The following is a 17,642-nucleotide window of genomic DNA, read 5'->3' as shown; positions in this document are numbered from 1 at the left end:
AGGAGTAATAGTCATGAAGTCCATTCAATGACATATTGAAAAATTCAATGTCTGGCACTTTCGGGCTCCCTTGTTCATGTGCACCTACAACGTGTTTCCCATCTAATTTATCTGGATTATTCTTCCACATAGTATTAAAAAAAAGAATTTATATGGTGTTCATTAATCCAGCATAAGGAGATGGATCTGACACAAAAATACGATGTCAGTAATAATGGTGGAACAATTATAACTCTATACCAAGAACTGTGATGTTCCGGTTGATCAAAGAAATTATCCGTCGTATCACTTTGTCAAAAATCTATCACAATTATAATATGTTATCAATCTTTGTCCTTGTATTTTAACAATAACAATATTTAAGTCTTCGAATCGCCAATGGTAACGAAAAAGAAAAAAAAGAGCCTGGAGAGCCTCTCTCTTTTTTCTTTTTCTGAGAGAGCACGAGAACGGGCGTTATAAGAAGACCATGGATATAATTTCCCCATGTCACCAACATCCATGCGTGTTTTGTCAAACGTGTATAAATTAGATATAATCTTTTGTGTCTGGAACCGACCTTTAACGTTACCATCCGAAAGACGTGACCAGGGCTCGAACCTCTGCCCCGGGGGGGGGGGCACTCAGTATACAATGCATAGTGGGTATGTGCCGCGGAGGGGACCCCCATTTTTACACTCAAATTTCCGTTCCAAGGCATAGCATTTTTGTCTTATAGAGAAAAACAACAAAGAAAGCCGCTCCAAGGCATAGCATTTCCTTCTTATCGAGAAAAAAGAAGAAAGAAATCCGCTCCAAAGCTTCGCATATTTTTCGTTACGCCGTTCCGGTCGCATTGATCTGCTACAATTTTGGTGAAAAGCGGCCGTAGAGCGCTTTTCGACCATCGCCTAAGCGCGAGCGCACCCGGCGGAGGCCGCGCTAGCTGCGTCATGCACAATTGCCCGTTCCGTATGGATGCATACGCACTCACAGAGATACGGAGATCCGTTCCGAGGACCCCCGTTTTCACAAACATTTGTAGTTCCGAAGCCCGTTCCGAGGACCCTCCTTTTTACAATAAGCCCGCTTCAGGCCCCCGTTTTTTGCCTCTCCCGCGGCACACCCCTACCACTTTTTTGGTCGAGTGCCCCCCCGGGACCTCTGCATCAATTTGTAAATTCCCCCACACGAGCTTAGATTGCACGCGCACGCCACAGCGCTGATCATGACCACCCGAGCTTTTGTCGCCTACAGATGGCGTAATTCCATTATTTATTCTCTCCTCCATTGTTCGCTAATGGAGCTTGCTCCATGGTTCGCTCAAGGAGTTATGTTGATCTGTTCACTCCATCCACTGAGATCTGTTTATTGTACGCCGACCAATCAGTGAGTACATCGGATGGCGTACGAAGAGGGAATATAATATACCGCTTCCATGCATAGGATAGAGTGGACAGTACAACGCAGACGATATTGTCCATTTGTTCGTGAGTGCTCTTATTACTGGTTCAAGTGACCGACCGAGTAATATTTGTTTACAGGGGCTCGGGAGAGGTAGATCTACCTGTCTATATATTCATGTAGGCCTATAATGGGCCTATAATATACGTAACTTGTGTATATGCTGGGTTATATCTGTTCTCATGATTCTACTGGCATATCTGTCTATTATATTTATTCACGTAGGCATAGCACGGGGCATGGCATACATATGCTGGGCTATCTATTTGACATTCACCCAGCTAGGGCAGTATGATGCCCGGCAGCCCGGGTATGATGTAACTACAATGTTCCTTATAGATAGGCTTCCAACTCCGAGTGTATGTGATATGTTTTTGAGTGAATTCTGCTATACTATTTTGATAACTATAATTGCACCAATAACAACCGGTTCTTAACGATCATATTTCGTGATCTTTACCTTTAAACCATGGATAGATGCCGGGATGCGAGCAGTAGGATGAGTGGTAGGAACGTACAGTACAAAGTCTAGTCACACCATACGTACAGTGCATTCTCCCTCTGGAAAATAATATCCGATATATTACGCAACATCGATAAAGCATTACACTCTGCGAACCATACTGCTGTTCCTTGAAATTATATGCCTGGCGGGAATTGATCCATTTGGCAGTTTCTTACATTATATTTCAACAAATCAAGGCTCCACATGTTTGTATTTTTTTATCTGCTACTTTTGATATTACAAGCATTTCCAATGTATATGTCCTGAAGTATTTTTGCCACGATGTAATAGAGGTAATGTCGCATGACCGTGGACAATTTCATGAAACGTTTAATTTTGTTACAGTTCGGGAACGAGGATTCAGAGGTAACGTCCCCATCACATTTTTCATCACAGAAACAAAATTATCAGGTAAGAATTGAGAAACTCAAATTATGATTTTGTGCATTATTTGAGAAAATAGGAGTGATGAATTCGGACGAAAGAATTTCTATCTCTATCTCTCTCTTAATATTATTTCATTATTTTTCTAATTTTTAATTAATTTATCAGTTTTTGACACTATGTGTGTTGGTTTAATTATAACCAGATATTACTTCATGCAAGTGTATTTTGGTCTCGGTGACCTCTTTGTTGTTGTTTGATTATTTATTTGCCACGGCTCCAACTTATATACGCGCATGATGAATCAAGGAGTCAAGATAATTCAGTTCATATACAAAGTAATGAAAGCAAAACTATCAACTAGTACAATGTTTGTGCATCATGCTGGTTAAAACTGACCTGCACGGTATCGTTTAAATCTTAAATAGTTATCAAAATCATTCTTCATATATGTTCATTTTGGCACGACTGCGATTATTTTCAGCAAACCAAACAGAAGATGCCGTTCTTAGAGTACAGATTATTGGTTCCTAAAACTTACTCAGACCGTGCAGAAATATAAAAATGTTCATGTTAATTCCCATTATGATGAAACAAAGAAACAAATATTAATATCATCAAAAAGAAAACAAGAAGCTCATTTGGGCTATGACCGATAGAGGCAAAGCACAAAGTACGTTTGTTCTCTCTTATCCTTAATTATTTCTGTAATTCATCAACGTGACATTTAAAATATAAAGACATTAACAGGGATTCTAATTTAGAGTACAAAGTACAAAATACGACGTTGTTTGTTCCCATATCTTGATTCCTTATATTATTCTAAGAAATATTTCGTTAAATTTGTAATCTGATCAGGAAGACGTTGCCAAGGAATGTAATTCAGAGATGAAAGGCAGGCCCGTTTCCAGGATTTTCTATTAGGGGGTTCCGAGTTATAGATTATGAGCCTTCTAGTTAATGATCAGTTATGTTACGTCCCGGGGTATATAGATCCAGCTTTCGCCAATACGGGGAGTGTATGGGGAAGAAAATTCACCTACGTTGTGATCCCCATATCGGCTGCTTAAAAAAAAAATAATGCGAGGGCGAGCTCAAACTTTTTGATAGTTGGTATTCAGACCTGAAAAGTTAACTCTCAGAGCATTTTTGGATGAAGATGCGTATCTAAGTAAACAATATTATTAAAGGAGCGCGAAGTCCGAGCTGAAATATTAAATATACTGACATGAAAACAGGAAAAAGGACTATTTGCAGTGAGCCAGTGACTCATGGGGAAGATACACATCTCACCAAGCAAAATAATGCAAGCGCGAGCAGAAGTTTTGTTACATCGATCTGAAAAAAATTACAGTTTAGGGACGTTTTTAATAAAGATAGCAGGGGCGACGAAAGGTACTTTGCCATAAAGACAAAACATAATTCAACAATCAAATAATGCGAGCGCGAAGCGCGAGCAGAAATTTTTTGTTATTCCTACCTAACAAATTGAAATTCTAGGCACTTTTTTGTATATAATCATGAACAAGATAGGTATATAACTAAATAATTAATGCGAGCGGGAAAAAATTGACAGACCTAAAAATGGGACACTCTATTAATGTTTTGGAAATCATGAAAAGGATGGGTAATTGGGTATCTTCCTACATTAATAATGCGAACTGGATTCTGGGCATTCTAAATACATTTCTTTTATAATGAAAAAAATATGATATTCCGATCTGAAGAAGAGTCAATTTATGCACTATTTCAATCACTGTGAAGGAAATTGTGAAGTGAATATGGATCGCAATGAATAAATGGTGCAGGCGCGAGCTGATATATTGTTATTTTTATTTGGGACCGGGGTATTTTAAAGACATAATATCTTCATAATATGCTCGAGATGAAACTTGTCGATATTCCAATCTGAAAAAAGGGACAATTTGATAATTAGGAATTCGTGGATATAATATTATCTTATTTATTAATCTAATAAGCTTAATGAGAGAGTCAAATTTGTTGATAGGCCTATTAACGCCTGGAAAATTGACATTTTAAGCACTATGAATAGGATGCATGGGTTAATGTTTATTTATAACAATCGATGCGAGCGCAAATCTCGAGCCGAAATTTTTCATGGAATGAGTTTTGGAAATTTGTCATGGAAAGGGTTTTTTAAAGTAGTTTGTTAGAATGAATTTAGAGATGTACATAACTCACCTGGATCCGCCTATAAAAAAGGGGTTTGCCATTTTCTTGTTTATTTATTGGCAGAAAGAATTCCATGCCTATGATATTCAATGAGATTTCTGCGTAAATGTATATCATTTCCCGCGCGGAGAAATCATATTTTTGTTCTGTACTATAGATGAAAAAGTAAATGTTATATTGTGTTCGGTTAATTTGCTGATTTCTGTGTAACATTACAGTTTTATTTTATGTTTGCACTCACGGAATTATTAGGGGGCAAAGCGACACGCTTGCCACCCCAATATTTTCATTGGTGGGGCGATCGCTCCCCCCCCCCCCCCAGCCGGATCGACGCCTCTGAAAGATAGTGTACACGTTCACTAAACAATTATTGCAAATCCGAAGCGCGAGCCTTTGCTAGGTTCCTAAAAGCGGGATATTATATTCACGTTTTGGAATCATGAAAAGGATGAGAGTCTAATTGCTAGAGAAATTATTCGAGCGCAAAGCGCGAGCTGAAAATTTTTGATATTCCAATCTAAAATTTGACATTTTAGTTAGCACGCTTTTAAATAAAGAAACGAATTAGTGTGAGCGTGAAGATCGATTTGATCGTGTTAAACGCTTTCAAACATGACTTTATAGGACCATTATGAAGAGGACATTTTTTGTTACTGTATGATGTAAGCGAGATGCGCGAGCTTAATTTTGGCGGGAAATTTAGTTTTAACAACGGGACATTCTAAGCACCATTTGAAATTATGAATAGGACAAATGTCAAACTAAACAATTAATACGAATGCCCCCCCGCTGAAAATAATTGATATGCCTACAGTCCTGATAAGTGGATATTTCAAAGATTGTTAGTTGGAATTCAGGAATGGGATACATATCTCAAATAATCAAAATAATGATTCGAGCGCGTGGCCTGAGCTGAACATTTCTTCAATATTCTGCACTTTTGGTAATCATTTATTAGGATACATAATTGATTTTCTCGCTATAACAAAATAATGAAAATCGAATCGCGTGCAGAATAAATTGTGCATATTGACTTAAAAACAGGATTTTTTTTTTCTATTGGCAAGCGGCGGGGTTGGCACCACCTCCCTCCGGTTACTGGGCCTGGAAGGAAAGCACAAAGTACAGCGTTTGTTCTCATATATCATTGTATTTTTCAAAGTAAACATTTCTGTAATGTTTTAGCATGATTAGAAAGACATTAACTAGGACTTTTGTTGAGAGTCAGAGTAAAAGCAAAGTACGACGTCTGTTCTCATATTTTTTTACACTAATATTTCTTTAGTAAACATTAAACATGATCAGAAAGACATTAACATAAGGAACCTGGGCGATGGGCCGATGGCGGGAAAGCACAAAATGCGACGTTTCGTTGTTTTCATATCCTCTGTATTCTTCAAAGAAAATATTCCTGCAATTAAACCATGATCAGAAAGACTTTATTAAAGAACTGACCGCACTTTAAAGATGGAGCTGAAGCACAAAGTACAAAACGTTTGTTAAGATCTTCTTTTCATTCTTCAAATGAAATATTTATGCAAATTTTAAAAATATGAACAGGGATCCTAGTCTAGAGATGTAGAGAAAGGCAAAAAGTACAACGTCTAGCTGCTTGTTCTCGTGTTCTTAATATTCGATCAGAGCAAATAATTCTGTTGATTTTAACATTTTCAGAAAAAACAGTGACAATGAATCTTTTTGAGAGATATAGGTAAAGCACAAAGTAGACCTTTAATTGTTTAAAAGTTATACCCCTTCAAGATCCTTACGTTCCTCCTTTTCCAATTCTCTTGTTACCCCCAAAATTTCCAAAACCTGGGGTGAAAGATCATTTGTTTACTCATCCTCTAAGCTATGGAATAGCCTCCCTCAAAACATCAAACAATGCTTGACTTCTGAAACTTTTAAACATTACCTCAAAACATTTCTGTTCAATTCTTCTTAATTTATTTTATAATTTCCTAAAAAGCGCCTTGAACACTCTACAGAGTGGATTTGGCGCGATATAAGTCTAATTATTATTATTATTATTATTATTATTAATTGTTTGTTCTTACTCTTTATATTCTTAAAAATAGGCATCTCTGTTAACTTTTTGAACATGGGAGCACGAGGCACGACGTTTCTTTATTCTCATATTCCCTGTATTCTTCAAAATAAATATATCTGTAAACGTTTAATTACCAATAGCAGAAAGACATTACGAGTGAACCAAGTTGAGCGACGGCGGGAAAGCACAAAAACGACCTTTTTCTCACATTATTGTATTCCTCCGAGCAAACAATTCTGTAAACTTTAAAAAAATCAGAAAACCATTGACAAGAAATCGTGTTAAGAGATTGCAGGATTTCACAAAATACGACGTTTGTTCATTATGATATTCTCTGTATTCTTCAAAAGTAAATACATTTCTGCAAACTTTTACTATTATCAGCAAGACATTGCCAAGAAACCTCGACGATAGATGGAGGGGGAGCACAAAGCCCGCCGTTTGTTAGTTCTCCTGTGTGCTCACATGAGCATGGTGATCTTCGGGGGAACCTACCGTTGTCTTGGTGTGTTTCTGGTAGAATGGCGGGAGTACTACGACACTTCCTCGACTCAGGTCAGCTTGATCGTGACGGTGTTGGCAGCATCGGGACTTCTTTCAGGTGAGAAATATGTGACGATTTGTCAGTATTGCCCCGATCTCACTATCTCTATGATGCTACAGACATACCAACGAAGAAGACTCCAGACCGATCAAAGCCATAACGTTGTTATTATCACTGGGTGGATTGGAGTCAGTTTCGTTGGAGTGAGACTTATACCCCCATTCCGTAGAGAGCAAGACTTCTGAAAGACTGCTGTAAGACCATGAAATTTGCTTGATCTTTCAAAGGTCTTTCAATCAACTTTCAAAGATCTTCGAGGTCTTTCATGATTCCGGATGGATCTTTCAATAGTCTTTGAGTTCCTCATGAGTCCTAAAACTTTTTGAAACGATTCAAAACAGTCTTTCAGGAAAATGGTCTTTTGGTGGTCTTTCAGATGTCTTTCTATGAACTTTCAAAGTTCTTACTAGTCTTTCCATGATCTTTTGACAGTCTCTCAAGATTTTTGCAGAGATCACTGTAAGACTCATGAGAGATCATTGTAAGACCAGGGAGAGTCCATGGAAAGAATTCTGAAAGATCACTTGTTGAATAAAAGATCTCTGAAAGACAATTGAAAGACATCTGCAGGACTTGTCTTAGTTATATGAACTTATAAAACATGAAATGTATTCACAAAGAGATAACAATTCAAAGATTATTCCTTTTGGCTTTAATTCATTATTTAAGGTTTGGCGAATGAGTCAGGAGAAGATATTGTATACGTTCATTTGTGATTCATTAGAATTTGAGTAGTTCTGGTGGGCAAATAAGTCTGATAAGATATATTACGTTCATTCGTAATTCATTGGAATTTGAGTAGTTCTGATGGGCTAAGAAGTCTGGTGAAGATATGTTCATTCGTAATTTATGAGAGTTTGAGTAGCACTGGTGACCAACCAATATTGTCATCTTAATTGAGGTCATTAATCGTTTCCGCCAGGGGCGGATCCAGGATTTTCCAAAGGGGGGGGGGGCACATTTTCCCAAGGAAAAAATTGACAAGCAAAAAAAACGTCTTCACTTTCAAAGGGGGGGGGGGGCACTCTTCTTTTTTAACGCATTTTTACATTACAAATTTTAATTGTGCCTCTCAAAGGGGGGGGGCACTGGCCGGCTGTGCCCCCCCCCCCCTTGGATCCGCCACTGGTTTCCACACCGATGCAGAATTTGAATAATGATCATTAGGTTATACTAGTATAGTGACTGACGTATCACACCTTACAGTGGTTAATATACCTGATAAATAAAATTAATAAAATTGAGTTACATCCCTTGCTAAAAAGTTCCTAATTGTGTTTATATTGTGGTCCTGTGACTTTGCTTTCCTCAACAGGGATTCCATCCGGCATCGTGATTACCAGATATGGATGCCACTACGGTAGTCTGTATGGAGGTGTTGCCTTTGTTGCTGGGACACTTACAAGTGTCTTCGCCCCAAACCCCATTGTTCTTTGTATTACCATGGGATTCTTGACAGGTGGGAAACCTTCTAGATTTACTTTAAAGTAGTAATGCATAAATTTCATTGCCCTAAGGAGATTGATTGACTGATTGATTGATTGATTGGTAAATTGCTTTTATTTATGCATTCAATGCATGTAAGATGTAAGTTTACAAGGTAATTTGTACAAATGTAATGTATATCAAATTAATAATATAGTTGTAGTATAAGCATTGGATCAATAATATAAACAAAATGTATAAATCATTAAACACAGTGACAGTTTTAAAAAATGTGGGAGACTGCCATTGTGAGCGATTAGGCTTTATAATGGTGGAAACCTTGAAAAAGGGTACATTTAGGCCTAGAGAAGACATGCTAATTGTCCGAGGCAAGTGGGAAATATTTGGGTCGTATGAAAACTGTGAAGGCATTTCATCAACACTTTTGTCCTACAAGTTGTTAGATCATAACAGCTTTCTTCTAGTTTAGGTTCACTGAGAAGCACTATTACCATGCTTACCATTGGATAAAATAGGACTTGTCAGATAGAGGTGTTGTGGCTCAGTGGATAAGTCTCTGAACTTCGAACCACAAGGTCCGTTTAGAAACATTTGTATTAAGCGTTATATAAATGTTGCATTTTATACAATGTCCAGTAAATTCTTTCATGAAATGCTCCGGCCCCAGAACTGGAGTATCTGGATTCCATGTAGGAAGTGATTGAAAGCCAGTCCGTTCCGTCCGAGATATCATTTGGACCGTTTGATAACCTAGGCTAGCTGTCAAAACTAAAAATAGACCACTTGGGAAATTGTTGATATGCCCAGGATACATTATGCCAGGATTCCTGGTTTCCATTTTTTTTTTAGCATAACATTGGACAAATAGTCTTTTACACTCTAATAGATTGATGAAGCTTAGAAATGCTTAGATGTTGTTCTGACGATTTACCCTAAATAGACTTGGCTATTTTATAAGAAGACTGAGGGGGGGCTGATTCAGCCCCCCCCCCCTTATGATCTCGGCCGTCGATCGCGTGACTGCGACGAAAATTGGCACGTGCGTTACCCATGGCATAATCTCGAAAACTATAAGATCAAATTCTGCAAAAAATCTCATGCTAATTAATTATGCTAATTTATGCATAAAATCAAAAGTTTGCTCTAATTTACTAAATAATGCCGCTAAAATGCTATTTTTCTTGTACACGGACTCTTTATAAGGATCTGATCAAATGTACTTAAAAAAATTTCAACATCACCTTCATTTTCTTATGTATTTTATTGTTTTCTAAATTTCTTATGTATTTCTTTGTTTTTCGACTTTGTTTTTTATTGTTTTTTCAATGAAAATTGTCGATGAGTTTATTTTGACTATAAACTTGATGGAATTAATTGATTTTAATCAGTAAAAGGGAAAATAATGATACATTTATAAATTTTGGCTAAAAACACTATTTGCATTGGATTTGTACACAAATTCACATTTTTGAGCAATTTGGGTCTGCATGCACTTACGAAATGTTGCGTAATTTCGGAACCGCGTACCCGGGGGTCACAATTTTGGTCTCAAAAGTTGCGCGAGACTTGAAAGTAAAAAGTCAGCGAGCAACGCGATCGGATTTATTGCAAAAAATTTTGAGGGGGGGCTGAATCAGCTGAATCAGCCCCCAGTCTTCTTAGGGTGAAGCCTTTCTATGTCAGCTTTATCAGTACTTTATTGGTACACTGAATTACTGAATAGGCCTATATAAAATGAGTCCAACCTGACTCATGAGAACCGTCGTATCTTGTAATGACCAATTGTTGTGTTATATTTCCTGTATGATTTAATTAGACACATAACATTCACATAGGATTTTAATCATGAGTATCATCAATGTTTCTTCCTATATTGCTTGATCCAAAATTATAGTTCTATAATCAAGAACTAGGCTGCCTTAGGCTTATACTAAAACTGTATGGGAAGAGGGAGGCAGGAATTATTCTCGAAGAAAAAAAAAAAAATGTATACCTTTTCCACTCATTGTATTCTTCGATCATGTTCTGGGGAACATTTCATGAAAGGACTTGTCAGACCTTTTATCAGACAAGTCCCGATTTCACCCGACAGTTACCATAGAAACAGTGCTTCTCAGCCAATTGAAATCAAGGAAAGTTGTTAGATCTGACTCGGATGAAAATGTTGATGAAACACTCCCCTGTTGTAAAGCCTTGTAAAGCCCAAACGTTGTTTTTCTTCCATGTTTTATGTGGACTAAATGAATGCAAATCTCTCTCTCTCTCTCTCTCTCTATATATATATATATATATATGCTGAGCAGTGAGGACATGTTAAGCAAGGAATATTAAAAACGGTAGTCCTTGTAAGTTAACATATTGATGAATAGATAAATAAGGATCAAAATTGCCCTGGCTGACATACATAAAATGTAGATATTACAGTATCGGGTGTGTATTTCTGTACGTTGGAAAGAGTTTTAATAATAATATGTGACTTTTGAAAGTGCACGTTATTTTCACCAATGTATCCTTAACTTTCTTCTTTTTTGTCAAAGGTCTGGGCATTGGAGCAGTCAGGAACTCTGCCATAGTGGCCATTGCTCATGTCTTCAAGAAGGGCTTTTCTCGAGCGAACGGTATAGCACTGGCTGGCGGAAGCATCGGCATGATGTTGTTTCCGCCCCTTCTGCAATTATGCATCGACCAGTTCGGATGGCGGGGAGCGATGCTCATTCTATCTGGCATGCAACTGCACATCTTCATCGCAGCTCTTGTATTCCGCCCACCAAGGGAAAGTAGGACAACGGAAAACCAGTCCAAGTCAAAGCCGAGTGTCAGTGATGAGAACAAAAACCATGAACTGGAGCCTCTAAAAGGCGAAGATGGAGACCAAAGTAAAAGAACTAATCTAGAGGAAATTAATGACCATTTACCTGATGAAAATTTAACTCATTCAGTGGATGTTAATCATTGTGAAACAAAGTTGAACTCCTGTGTTCAAGAACAAATTGAGATTCATGATGATTCAGAAACACGAATATCCCGCCTTGATGACACTCCAGAAGCAGAAAGCGTATTGGATGATCAAGAAGTTAATAAGGAACAAGATGTGAGAAGGGTTGATACCAAAGAGCATCAGACTAACACTTTGCAAATCAATGAAGGTGTCCCAGAAGTTCTGAGTAAAAGTGATGAGGCTCCTGGTGACCGCTCGGGCCCGAACGAGAGTGAAGCACTCATGGACCAGAGTGATGAAGTGAAAGTAAAAGTAAATGATCCGCCAATCACCACCGTTGCTTCAAAGCGACGTCCGTCTCGCGTCCAGAGAGGACTCAGTACCTCCGGCCTCAGTCTCTTCTGCAACAACGTCGGCTTCTGCCTATTTAACCTTTGTCAGATCGCGATTGGGCTTTGCTACACAGGGGTATTAACGCACCTCGTGGCGAGTGCGGTTTACGATGGCATTGATCAGCAGTCTGCATCGTTTCTCCTGTCTGTGTTTGGTATCGCCAATCTGATCGCACGGTTGGGGAGTGGTTGGATAGTCGATCTCCATCTTCTGTCTCCTGAACATCTCTATGTCCTGTGTGTGATTGCCTTTGGTGCCACTATGATTGTAAGCAGAGCTTGGAGTTCATATGGATGGTGAGTCTATACCGATGTTGCCTTACAGTAGGCACCTATTAGAAAGACAATTCTAAGTTTGTCATAAAGCCTTCTTTCATTACGATTACTGCGTTGATAACAATTATTAGGCTTGAAATTCTACATTTTCAAATGATAGGACTGACAAAGAAGTAGGATATGCTGAGATGTATCGAGGAAAAACAGCTTAATGGGGAAAGTACAAATTAATGTGCACCCCTTCCAATGGACACTACAGAATATTCATGAACTCGCACCTCTAGATCTGTCACTGGGACAAGCGCAAAAATGGCGTTCCCTTTCCACATTTTTAAAGCTGGTTGCTACTTAGTTGCTCCTGTGGTTGCTCATAAGATTAAAAAAATCAAGGGCCTTTTCCTATCTTTTTCTTTGCCCTATTTTACTGGGGATTAAAACAGATGCAATATATATAAAAGTCAGAGAAAGAGTCTTTCCTAGATTTACCAAGTATATTTTGTTCTCTTGGCCCTTCTCTCAAAAAACAAACACATCAATCTGACCGGTGGTTAACTTTCTGTTCAATATATCGTTTTACCCCTTCTATCCTATTTTAGGTATGTCTTCGTTGCCCTTTTATTTGGAATTTCAGCGGGGCTTTTCAAATCCCTCAACCCTGTTGTCTTGAAGAGATATGTGGGAATGAAGTACTTTGCAAGAGCTATAGGCATCTTCTATGCCTTCACCGGTGCTGGGGACCTTATTGGCCCTGTTTTTGCAGGTATGATGGTCGTTTTTGCTTTGTTTGAGGCACCAGTCATTTCGATGGCGTGGGTTCATATCCCACCGCTGCCACCACGACAGCAACGATCGCAATAATTACATTAGGGCCTACCATTTATTGAGGAAACATTGTCTTTACAACATGGCGCCGAAAAGGGGCGAGAAATAATATTTTGGCAATGAACTAGCTAGCAAACGTCAAAAGGTGGCGCTATAACACATCATACAATGGCGAAGATTTTTTATTTCATTCAGTGCAAATCAGATGTAAGTAAAATTAAATGTCTTGATTGATAATAGAAAAAAATAAATATACGTAAAAATATTTAGCTCCCAGTGAATTATAAAACCCCTCTTGACAATATAAAATGATATTGTTAAATTTGATAGCAGCTATATTTGATCATCCCCAACTGATGAAAGTTTTCTGTAATAAATTTTCCACTTTCATTCTGTGTCTCTCCCTCTCTACTATTTCTGTCTCTCCCCCTCCCTCTCTCTCTGTTTCTCTATGTTTCTCTCTTGTAGGTGCCTTATACGATGCAAGCAACTCGTACGACCTACCTTTCTACGTAGCTGGATCAGTTCTCATTGTGTCCTCCGGGCTCTTACTATTGGAACCACCCCTCAGACGGCTGAAGGAAAGACGACAAGCAAAGTCACGCATGGAACCAAATGAATCTGCAGTTTAACAAAAGAAGTGCTCGATATTTATTGTATTCCATATACTGAAAATGATGCTGTCTGATTGGTTAAAACCACTGTCACATGGACATAAATTGTAGATTTGCTCATCAAACACAAGTTGGTGTTTTTGTTTTGCTGATCTTACAGGTTAATAATATCTATGGTCTATTTAGTAAGAAAAAAAAGAAGTTATCATTAGTGGAATATGCGCAAAATGAAGATCTGTTGTACTGCTTGTCTTTGGTAAAAGTGCATTGCAACTAGCTTGGAGAAAAGTTTGTTCCACTGGCACTCACTTACTCAAATACCACATGACGCACTAAAAGGAGAGACTTGATTTCCCTCTGATGCAACTTTTTATTATTCAGAAATATACTCCCTTTCTTTCTACACTTAGAAAGTTACCTATATAAAAGGAAATACATGTAATCCCACTTGGGTTCGTTGGAGGTATAAATGTACATGCTATCTTTCCTCGGCTTTGCTTGAAAAGAAAAGGTATGTCGAAATTGCCTAAAAAAATTATAGTTAATCCTTCACTGTCACCAGCGGTAATCAGTAATTATTTTCTGAAGGTCTCAGGGAGAAACATGTAAACCCTGCTTGGCATTGGCGGTGATCATTTTGTGAGATTCTGGGTCCATCTAGGGGGGGGGAGGGACAAGACGGTCCTCTCCGAAACTGGGGGGACATGCCCCACTGTCCCCCCCCCCCCCCCAGGATTGTTGCATGGTACTTACAATGGAGTCAGATGCAGGGTGTAACCTTGGTACAAGATGCAGTATTATTATAATTACAAGTAATATTTATTTAACAGTATTTCTATTAGAAAAAAAAAACAGGCTTCTAGTTTACATTTTATTTGTATGTATAATTTGGAGCATATGGGGAATATAGTCTAGAAATACAACTTCAGTAAGGGGAATTCATTCTAAAGGGGAATTTTTTTTATTCCCTTTCAGATTTTGACAAGAGATTTTCAATGGCTTTTTGTTGTCCTGCAAGCTTGAGAATGTTCCATTGTAGAATTCAGGGGTTCAAATTATGTATAAACTGAAGACTGAACCATCAGCATTCGCGGCAGAAGCCAAAAAATTTAGGGGGGGGTCCACCTGAAATTTTGGGATGGACACAGGTAAAAAATTTGACAAGCAAAAAAAAAAAAGGTTATCAACCAAAATTTTAGGGGGGACCACAAAAATTTTAGGGGGGTCCACCTGAATTTAGGGGGGGCATAGGAAACAAAATTGACAAGCCAAAAAAAAAAGGTTATCAACAAAAAGAATTAGGGGGGACCGTCCCCCCCACCTCAAATAAAAAAAAAGTCTTCCACCGCCTACGACCATCAGTACCATTTAGGGGAAATTAACAGTGATGCAAAATAACAGGAAATATATTCTGGTGTCTAGAAATGGCCCGTAAAATTGCCCCTCAGGAGAATGCATATCTTTTCAACTTTTTTTCTTCAAAAAGTTTGTGGTTGTATTTATCTGCTATTTTTTGTTGAGAAAAGCCCCCATGGAGTTTGTCTTAATACCTGACAGTTCAAAATGCCTAAAAATTTACTTTGCAATAAAATTATCATGATTTTATCATAAATCACCCTATCATTTATTCCTTGAATCCCCCATAGCAAAATGGTGAAAGTTTGAACGATGTCGGACAAGGAATTAAGAAGTAATGGCTGTTTGAAATCTGAGATCACTTCAACTGTGTAAATCGCCAATTTGCATTATGCTGAGTAAATTGTGACCAGTGTTAGGAACTTCTTTCCCATTTGTACTTGATTATGAGGAATTTGTGGTTTTCTCATCTATAAGCACCCTTCCCCCATACCCTATATTGTAATGGCATCACCTAATGACCAATGAGAAACCCCCATAGGTATGATTACTATATTTTTTTATTTACAAATTTCATGACTTTCTGATTTGTCCGACTTAGCTCACACTTTCAACAACTTACAAACTATAATTTAAGTTTGGGTCCCTTCTGATGACAGATATCAATATATTTCAGAATGGAATCTTATCATATATCCTAAATTCATACATTACAAGTGTTTAATGTTTCTAGAATTTCATTGTCAATGAATTGTGCTTTTCTTAAGAAAAAATATGCTGTATGTTGTCATATTTTTTATTTGCATTTTAATTTTCAACTTGAGCAGACCATGATTTTTAAAAACTAAAATGGATATTACCTTTATCCATGATATTGAAATTATCCCTATACAGAATGCAAGAATTTTTTGATTAAAAAATATATAGGTATCTGTATATTGTATAGTGAAAAAGAATATGAAATACTGCTATACGTTATTAAAAAACAGGTAGTTCCCGAAAGTATCCTTTCTAAACCAGGGTAAAACGATGCTATATTTTATTTATTAATCCTCTGGAATTTCCAATGTAGTTGTCTGTACATATATATCTCTAATACAGGTTATACAGGATATCCGGAGCTAGTATTTGAAGCCGTTCAAGAAAGTCTATTTCCAATAGGGTAATACATTGTTTGATATAAAAATTGTAATGTGACATTTCCAGGGTAAAACAATTTTGTTCCTTGATCCACTTTTTTAAACACAGGATAACCCCCCATTTACTACACAATTCATTGTAACCATACTCTCATAATGCAGTGAATACCATTTTCTTACAGGGTCATCATATGCAGTGAAATTTGTAAGGGTGAAGACAATACATTCAAATTATTATAAAAGCTCTGCACTTTCAGAGTTTATATTTTTAAACCAATTTAATTAAGCATTTTCATTGCATGCAAAGATTAATGCCACACAACTTACCCCCTTTATATTGATACCAGTTATTTGGTGCTTAAAATATATTTTTCTTTTTATTTCCATACTAGCCACAGTATTTTTACATTATTGTCTAAAAGCAAACAAACAAAAACAAACATTGTGCCATTCATGTTTTCATCTTCAACATGTTTCAAAATAAAGGATGTTATAAATGTGTGTATCCAAATGTGCATATATTGAATTAGATTAAAATATTTAAGGCCATTTATAGTGAAATTTGTCATGGTGAAGAAAACATATCCAAGCTTTTGAGATAAAATTGATTTTTTGTTGTTGCGATTTTAGAGTGCAAATTTGAGCTTTTTTTATGGCATTCAACGGTGAATGCTGCACAACTTTCACCCTTTTTATTGATACCAGTTATTTTGGTGCTATATGAGTTATAATTTCTTTCTTGTTATTTCTATACTATCTGTGGTATTTTTACATTATTGTGAAGAGCAAAAAAAATACATTGTGCCATTCATGTTTACATCTTTAAAAATTTTTATGATAAAGATATTTTCAAATGTGTGCATCCAAAATGTGCATATATTTGCAAATTAAATTACAACTCACAAATTACATTAATACCAAAGTTTTCTATACTAAAAATCTATTTTGTAAGAAATATATGTATATTTAAAGGTGCAATTTAAATAAATTGATGGGATGGATCACTTAAAATTTGTAGAATAAGTTTTGTCCTTATTAATTATTGATTTGCAATATTCATGTGTTCTCTCTTTATCTTTATATTCATAATTTTTCCCCTCCCCCTCTCTCTCTCTCACTCTTTCTATTTCTCTCTCTCCCTCACTTTCTATTTCTCTCTTCCTTTTTCTCTTTTGCTATTTCTACCTTTCAGCTATGTTTCCAATATCTCTGTTTTGGGGTCTAATGTAGCCTAAAATCTGTGTTATAAAGTGATAATACATAACCAATAAATAAGATTTTGGTGTTCTTGTATTAGGGAAAGAAGTTTACAAGTGGTGGTGCTGATATGTTTCATCAGTGTATTATCTAAATTGATGAAGAAAATGTAATTCCAGTAAATATACATATAACATGTAATTTTTTAATTAGCTGTTCATTAAACTCTTGAACAATCAAATTTTTACTTTTATCTTGAATAAGGATCATTCTTCTTACAATA

The 17,642-nt window shown here is 37.0% G+C and overlaps 1 protein-coding gene across 3 annotated transcripts; it reads left to right on the top strand.

Moving 5' to 3' along the window:
• Positions 1 to 1,167: 1,167 nt before the first annotated feature.
• On the top strand, positions 1,168 to 17,597 carry LOC129265674 (monocarboxylate transporter 12-like). 3 transcript variants are annotated; one of them, XM_064102905.1, is made up of 7 exons: positions 1,168 to 1,469; positions 2,294 to 2,359; positions 6,960 to 7,176; positions 8,495 to 8,638; positions 11,163 to 12,252; positions 12,828 to 12,991; positions 13,522 to 17,597. In XM_064102905.1, exons 3-7 carry the CDS (start codon positions 6,990 to 6,992, stop codon positions 13,683 to 13,685), a joined length of 1,749 nt encoding a protein of 582 aa, XP_063958975.1. In that variant the 5' UTR covers positions 1,168 to 1,469; positions 2,294 to 2,359; positions 6,960 to 6,989; the 3' UTR covers positions 13,686 to 17,597. The 3 variants fall into 3 exon arrangements, with proteins under 3 accessions (XP_063958975.1, XP_063958976.1, XP_063958974.1); XM_064102906.1 differs by having other exon boundaries at positions 1,350 to 1,536; positions 13,522 to 17,596; XM_064102904.1 differs by lacking the exon at positions 1,168 to 1,469 and having other exon boundaries at positions 2,292 to 2,359; positions 6,964 to 7,176; positions 13,522 to 17,596.
• Positions 17,598 to 17,642: the final 45 nt, after the last annotated feature.

This window comes from Lytechinus pictus, chromosome 7 (genome assembly GCF_037042905.1).
Source record: "Lytechinus pictus isolate F3 Inbred chromosome 7, Lp3.0, whole genome shotgun sequence".
Classification (NCBI taxonomy): domain Eukaryota; kingdom Metazoa; phylum Echinodermata; class Echinoidea; order Temnopleuroida; family Toxopneustidae; genus Lytechinus; species Lytechinus pictus.
Note: the sequence above shows the minus strand (reverse complement) of the source record. Positions and strands in the feature narration are given on the sequence as shown.